The sequence below is a fragment of the Rutidosis leptorrhynchoides genome, chromosome 3 (assembly GCF_046630445.1).
Source record: "Rutidosis leptorrhynchoides isolate AG116_Rl617_1_P2 chromosome 3, CSIRO_AGI_Rlap_v1, whole genome shotgun sequence".
Classification (NCBI taxonomy): domain Eukaryota; kingdom Viridiplantae; phylum Streptophyta; class Magnoliopsida; order Asterales; family Asteraceae; genus Rutidosis; species Rutidosis leptorrhynchoides.
Genome location: NC_092335.1, coordinates 105,911,230 through 105,919,185, shown reverse-complemented (window position 1 = coordinate 105,919,185; position 7,956 = coordinate 105,911,230). Strand labels below are relative to the sequence as shown.

Genomic DNA, 7,956 nt, shown 5'->3' with positions numbered 1-7,956 from the left:
AAACCACAATGACTAAACTTGCAAAAGGAAAAAAAATATAGTAACTAAAGTTGCAATTTTTGACAAACCACAGTACCAAATGTGATTAAGTCTTTTTTTTTTATCAATGATTTATTTTTAATACTTCCTATGGTTAGTAGATGGTACTAGCAATGAATAGTAGCCGTACTAGCAATGAATAGTGGCACATGATTTGCGTTTTAGTATATGTGCTACTAATACTAATAATAATAATAATAATAATAACTAATGCTAATGATATGATAATGTTTTATTGAATTTGGGTACCAAAAGGATGGCCAAGGTCTTGAGGTTTCAAGGATCTTTCACTCGAGTCTCCGTTGTACTGAAGGCACCCGAACAAACTTCAAAACCGAAACAAAATAAAATAAAGAATCCGTCCATATATGTACATTTTGCTGTTGATACTATTAACCCTCACGAATGAAACCAATGATACTACTACGGTTCAATGCTACTTTAAGTTCAAACTTGTCACGAAAATATTAAACTAAAAACCAGAAACAAGACTACAAGAGATACCAGTGTTGCTAACCAAAAGGTAGAAGGTTTTATCTGTTCGGGCTACCGAGAGGACAATTAATCCGATCTCATTAGGGGTGTGCGTGGTACGGTTCCGGACAAACTTGTTCGGTTCGGTTCCGTCCCGAATCCCAATTTGAAGCAAAAACATGGACCTAGGACCGGACCAAATATTATCGGTTCGGTTCGGTATGGTTCGGGTATTTTAGTGTTTTTTTCGGTTTTGGTCCTGTTCGGTCCGGACCGAAGACCAAAAATCCGTAAAATTATGGACCAAGGACCGGACCGAAAAAGCTCGGTTCGGTCCGGTACGTCTTCGGTTCTTCCCGTACCGTGCACATCCCTAGATCTCATACACTGATGTACGCAGCCCAGCATAATTACCCCCTAGCTGTTTTCAACGACCACCAACATATTTTGGTTACCAAACTGTGTATCTAACCGAGTCAAAATTCAACTTAAAAGTCTAACTTATTGTTGTGGATCGATCATTATAAATGTATTATACATACATTCAGTTCAAAACTAATTATAAGTTCAGCTAACCTAATGGTGACACTTAATGCACATATGGCATTTGCCAACTTGATCATGTGAAGTTAGAATATTTCTTTAACCTGGACATCAGGTCTTCAGATAGTAAAAGATAACTCTTCAAAGCAAAATGTAAACCTTTATAATAAACATAACCAATCGATATAGGCAATGTTTGTTAAATAGCTTTGCAGAATCCGATCATACGATCAACCCATGCAACCAATAAAACCAAGTATCTATTTCGAGAATAGATTTTACACACAGACACTCAAACAAAGAGAACAAAAGCATATAAATCTGTTTCGTCGGTTATTACTCTCAAATGTCCACGCATTTATCTGCACATCAACAAATTAGACCAACATAAGACTTGATTGATCATAAAATGTTAAATAATTAATAAAAAAATTTAGGACCATACAATGATACATACAGTGATGATTTGCCCACAAGTCTTGCTTTCAGCTCGTTTGCTACAGCATCAATAAATTCTTCAGTGTTCAAGTAGTGTTCCCTACTCATCCTGAATAACAAAATCAATATCAATAACAAATCGAATTCGGGACATTTTATGAAGATTCCAATCTCTCTTCTATAATCATCCAAGTTTCTTAATTTATTAAGTGATTTTATTGTATAACATTTCTCATTTAAGCCATAGTAAGTCAAAAAAATTCAATTAGTCAAAGTCAAACTAAAAGTAATTTTACTTGGAACCATGAATAATGAGTGCAAGATCCTTGGTCATCTTCCCAGATTCAACAGTGCCAATACATGCAGCTTCTAGCTTCTCAGTGAACTCCAAAAGCTTAGAGTTGTTATCCAACTTTGCCCTAAAATTACACAAATTTATATTCATCAGCATCTCAAATAAAATGGTAAAATCGGAAAACAATAATAAATCAAAAACTTTTACCTATGGGCTAGCCCACGGGTCCAAGCAAAGATAGAAGCTATGCTGTTTGTGCTGGTTTCTCCACCCTTCTGGTGCACCCTGTAATGTCGGGTTACAGTACCATGGGCCGCTTCAGCTTCAATAGTCTTACCGTCAGGACAAACCTATAAAACCAGAAGAAATTAAATATACGCGCAAACAAAACAATTTGAATAATCAAATCAGTTTTTTATTGGGGGCCTACCAAGACTGATGTCATCAACCCAAGAGATCCGAACCCTGTAAATGTGCAATTATTTTAAGATGTTAATTAACAATTAAATGAAATGCATTTAAAAAAAATGGTGGGCCGTGAAGATGATTTATATTTAGATTAGATTACCTTGTGCTAACATATCACTCTGCACATCACCATCATAGTTTTTGCATGCCCATACATAACCTCCATCACTCTTAAGAGCATAAGCAACCATATCATCAATTAGACGGTGTTCATACCTGCAAATGATGATGATGATAATGATGATTTAACTTAATGAAATCAGGATACTGCAAATCAACAAGATTTAGCTACTAACCATATTCCAGCAGCCTCAAACTTTGATTGCCAGTTTCTTTCATAAACTTCTTGGAAAATGTCCTTGAATCTTTTTCAAAAAAAAAAAAAAAAAAAAAAAAAAAAAAAAAAAAAAAAAAAGGACACTAGGTAACAGATTTTCATTCAGTAAATGTACATATTACAGATGAATATAACATTACCTTCCATCATATTTCTTAAGAATAGTGTTCTTGGTGCTAAGATAAAGTGGCCACTTTTTCTGATAAGCCGTGTTCATCGAGGCCTCCGCAAAAGCAGTGATGGACTATTCAACAAAATGACATTTAAAATCAGGTTTAATGATCGATATACCGATCAGAAAACAGATATAGAAAACAGACAGATTAAAAAAAAATATACCTCGTCAGTGTTGTACATTGACAAAGCTACCCCTCCAGCACCAGTGAAGTTGTAAACCTCCAAGTCTATTTTCTCACCTTCTCCTTCTGGAACTGCAAAAAGAAAAATAAAAATTAATAATTCCAAATAAATTGTAATAAAAAAAAAAACATGACGATTTTAATGGAATGACGAATTTCTGATTATTATCTTAAGATATAAATGAATAATAAGCATACCAAAAACTAACTTCAATTTGCCAGGTCCTTTAATCACTGCATCAGTAGCTTTGTACTGATCACCAAACGCATGTCTTCCGATACATATTGGCTTTGTCCATCCTGTATATACCCGCCATTTAATTGCACGAGATAAACACAATAAAAAACAGCAAACCGACTTCTAGATTGGTAAATACCTGGAATTAATTTTGGGATATTTTTGCAGAGAATTGGTTCTCTAAATACTGTGCCTGCAGTAGTGTCCAAATGTGGTAGTGAGCATATACGTATTAAAAATGCATATATCCGTAGCTTTAACATCTTTTAAATGAAAAACATTATACTAACCGTTCAAAATATTCCTGATTGTCCCGTTTGGACTCTTCCACATGTTTTTCAACGTGAATTCCTTCATACGAGCCTCATCTGTAAATAGGCCATTCCATCAATTCCATTACACCCATTAGTTATATAATAGAATGTATCATGTATTATATTACTGTTAAACATACCTGGGGTAATGGTGGCGCACTTAATTGCAACATTGTACCTGATAATTTGTTTAATGTATCAGAATTTGGAGGAACGTATAAAGTGTGTTCTTGTAAAACATAAAAGAAGAGGCGAAAAAAGAAGTAACGAGCAAGCGTACTTGAGAGTAGCTTCAGCACTTTCAACGGTAACCTTATCGTCAGTTGCATCACGGTTAGGAAGGCCAAGATCGTAATACTTGATGTCGAGATCGAGAAATGGAAATATGAGCTGCAGTATATGAGCACAGTTTTTGTATATTAGCACTGTAATTCTGCTATAATCAATATTAAAATTAAAACTATACAATTACTCGTAGTACATATCAACCTTATCCTTAATTGATTGCCAAAAGATACGAGTCATTTCATCTCCTGCAAAAAAAAAAATATATATATATAACATGTAAGTTAAGAATACTATGAAGTATATGTCTTGATTCCTTGAGTAATTATTGCTAGTCATTAATCCTTAGCTAATTATCCAGGATGATTAATGGTTATATGTCACAGTCACTCGAACACTAAAGACGGGCCCCACCACATCTTAAATAAGCCAATACTATCACATAGCGTAAGAAAGATTGACAGAATCACAGTTTCACATGTGCATAAACAAACTCAACCATCCAGTTACAAAAATAACACTTCTTTCATCTCAAGTATAATGCAATTGGTCATAATTTAAGCTTATTACTAAAAGCAGCTTTTTGCTCAGTAATACTACCAATACAAAAATAAAAAGCAATTTATATATAACAAAATGTTTGATTTTTATTCAGTTTTCTAAAGTAAAATGGTCTCTAGTCATGGCAAAACAGAAGGGATTCATGTATACCAAAACCAGATATATCAATATTATGTAACAATTAGTATTTAGTAGTGATCAATCAATAACTTTAACACTTTGCCACTTTCATTCAAAATTTTACTTTGATCCTGTTTTTAATCAGGCTACTTCCTTTCCAATCTAACAAAAATTAAGCCAAAATTGAGCCCAGCTAACATTTTACTGCACAATCATCTTATTATACAAAATTTTCATTTATAAAAGAAGCTTTCTTTAAAACTAAAACGGACAGACAGCAAAACTTTTAGTACTGATATAATAATACATGATATGATATGACTTTACCTACACAGAAAAAAAAAAAAGTACATAATTGAGCCGAGAAAAATCAAAAAGAAAAAAAAAAGTTGGTATTTTTTAGTCAATTTTTTCAAACGCATAAAAGTTATATTCATAATGAGAGTGTAGACAAAACAATAGTTGATCAGATCATATCATATTTCAAATCTATAACATAAGAATAACTAAATAGCAAAAAAAAAAAAAAAAAAAAAAAAAAAAACAGCGATCATATGGGATCAAGATCCAAGCATGGGTAATTAAAGGAAACGATGAATGATTATTAATAAAGGTATATATTAATTATTATTATGAGGATGAGGATGACTTACCGTCCATCTCAACGATGGGATTATCAACCTTAATCTTATCGAAAGCCATCGTTATTATGTGGTATTGATGATCAGAGAAGAAGGATCTGTGGTGTGTTTGGCCGGCAAACACGAGTGAGAAACGGCGATACGATTGAGAGAACGTGATGTAGTTGAAATGGTGGGGTTTGTGAAAAGAAAAACAGTGATATATAACGGCGGATCTGTTGGTATGTACGTACGTATATTTATGTATATACGGAGTATATCTTATGTTAATTAATTTAATAATTAATAAATTGATTAATCAGTTAATTAACTAGTTGTGGATCGCTCGCTTCGTGCCGGGTGCTCCGTTTTGAATGCGAGTTAAAAAAAAAGTCTTTCCTTTTGTGGATCTATTTTGTAAAAAAGAATTTTTTTTGACATCTAACATTGAAGGGTTGTTCCTTTGTGAAAGTTGTTTCTTTTAGCGTTAAAGTTAGTTGATCTATTTTGTAAAAAAAATATTTTTCAACATCTTTTGGTAACATTGAAGGGTTGTTCATTTTAAGAAAGTTGCTTATTTTATCGTTGGAGACAAAAAAAAATGTAGCACAGTAGTGGCCTATGTGGGTCCTAATGTTTGAGCGCAGTGTAGAAGCCGGTAAAGCCTAGTGGGTGTTTTTGGTGTTAGTGATGGGATAAATAATAATTTATAATATAGGTATAAAGTAATGGTTCGATTTGTATTTTAGTGAAAGTTAAGGGGTTGATTTGTAAAAAACGAAAAATTGAATAGTACTATTCATAAAAAGTAAGACAAATTTTATCTATTAGTTATATTGGTAAGGTAATGGTAATGGTAATAATTAAAATAATAATTAATACGGGTATATTATATAGTCGGTTTTTTTTTACTACATCGGTGTACATGACTTTTGAGAAAGTTGTGATTTTTTATAAGACCACATTACTTGTCAATTATGTGAGCAAAATTGGTATTTTAAGTATTCGGATTGGACTATTCTGATTCTCTCGATTGTCACAAGGTTTTATTTAGGTATTTTTAGATGCTGATTTATTTTTTTTATAAAATCAAGAAAGTAATTTTATTATTAGTAAAGGTATAATTACATAGACCTATATGATCTAATTGAAAATCGAAAGTACAAGTGATAGGAGGCTAAATATTTTAAGGATAACCGAAAAGATCTAATTTATATGAAACTAGTTCATTGACCCGTGAAATCACGGGTTTGAAATAAATACTCATGAATAAAAATACTTTATAAAGTTACTTGATATTATAATAGTATATTTGACGAGTGTAGTTTCTTTTATCATATAGTTTAAGTAGTTTATTTTAATTTCTTTTCTAATTTTTTAGCCGTAAAATCTTCTTTATCTTTCATCTAAATACATTTCAATTCTGCGGTTTACAAAACCTACAAAAAGAAATTGCAGCTCATTCTAGTTTCTGCAAAATGAACACCAAAAACTGGTAAAATGGAGTAACCTGCTCAAATGGACTCTACTACAAATCGAACAACCACTTTACAAAGCACACTACCCCACCCTCTGAAAATTTAACTAAAAAAATACATACTCACAAGATTGAAAAAATAATCATCACTTAGTCAACTAACACTCTGCACGCCCAAATGAGGTCCTCTACAAATAGAACAACCACTTTGCAAAGCACACAACACCAATTGTAAACTCAATATGGACAACAATCCAAATTCAGCAGCCAATAGGAACCTTGACCCAACTTTCCTAAACTACTCCTAAACACACACCCTGAACTTTACTTGCTTACAGAACATTAACAGCTAGTATTATGTAATAATATGTAAAATATGTATATATGTATATAAATACTTGGGTACATATTGGTACATTAAAAATTACAACTCAATATAAAAAAATATAATGTAAGCATCAAGAAAACATAACTAAGCATATCCAACTGCTTTACCCCATACATAGTTATAATTCCACATGGATCCCACCTCAATTCATAATATAACATATACTCTTGAAAAAATATAAGGTCTTCATATTCATATCATAACTATTCTGCATTCTTGAATTATATCAAAAACCATACCGAATTTATATTTCAGACATTTCATCGAGCACCTCTCAGGCTCTCATGCACCGAAAAAATCACCATTTGCCATTTCGCCCCAAACTTTTCGGACCTACATATAATCCAAATCAAGAGTGTACACAATTTAATGTCAGAATTACTACACAAACAAAACAGACTGAATGTAAAGCACATCATCTTAAATACTTTCAAATCAACATCTTCATTCAGACATAAAATTAAGATGATTAAGTATACAACATCTTCATACAATATAAACATACTAAAAACAAATCAACCTCTAAACACTGTACATTACAAAATATTTAACGGATGAAATATATCTAGTAGTGTAACACCCCAGCTTAACATGACCACAATACTGTCCGCTTTGCCCGCAGGCGCACGGCTTTTTCTTGGCGACCACACACGAGAAACACTTTCCCAGGAGGTCACCCATCCTGGTAGTGCTCTCGCCCGAGCACGCTTAACTGCAGCGTACTCGCACTTCTACTCAACCTGTGGTCCCAAAACGCGTTGTGTCATTTAAGCGTGAGTATTACCTTATAATTCCATGATCACTCATGTTCGTGGGCGATGTGGGATTTGCCTAGGGTGTTACATTCACCCCCCTTAGGGACTCATCGTCCTCGATGAGGTTGCCCCACCACCCCCAACGGCACATGAGTGGCTCTGATACCATTCTGTAACACCCCAGCTTAACATGACCACAATATTGTCCGCTTTGCCCGCAGGCGCACGGCTTTTTCTTGGCGACC

The 7,956-nt window shown here is 33.4% G+C and overlaps 1 protein-coding gene across 2 annotated transcripts; it reads right to left on the bottom strand.

Moving 5' to 3' along the window:
* Positions 1-1,196: 1,196 nt before the first annotated feature.
* Positions 1,197-5,294, bottom strand: LOC139896621 (isocitrate dehydrogenase [NADP]-like). Of its 2 annotated transcripts, none has more exons than XM_071879268.1 (16): positions 5,125-5,294; positions 3,995-4,038; positions 3,786-3,895; positions 3,646-3,683; positions 3,482-3,559; positions 3,331-3,384; positions 3,152-3,253; positions 2,934-3,025; positions 2,735-2,838; positions 2,554-2,622; positions 2,358-2,473; positions 2,220-2,254; positions 1,997-2,139; positions 1,791-1,913; positions 1,502-1,603; positions 1,197-1,418 (listed from the first exon to the last, which is right to left on the bottom strand). In XM_071879268.1, exons 1-16 carry the CDS (start codon positions 5,171-5,173, stop codon positions 1,415-1,417), a joined length of 1,263 nt encoding a protein of 420 aa, XP_071735369.1. In that variant the 5' UTR covers positions 5,174-5,294; the 3' UTR covers positions 1,197-1,414. The 2 variants fall into 2 exon arrangements, with proteins under 2 accessions (XP_071735369.1, XP_071735370.1); XM_071879269.1 differs by having other exon boundaries at positions 1,514-1,603.
* Between the last annotated feature and the right edge of the window lie 2,662 nt (positions 5,295-7,956).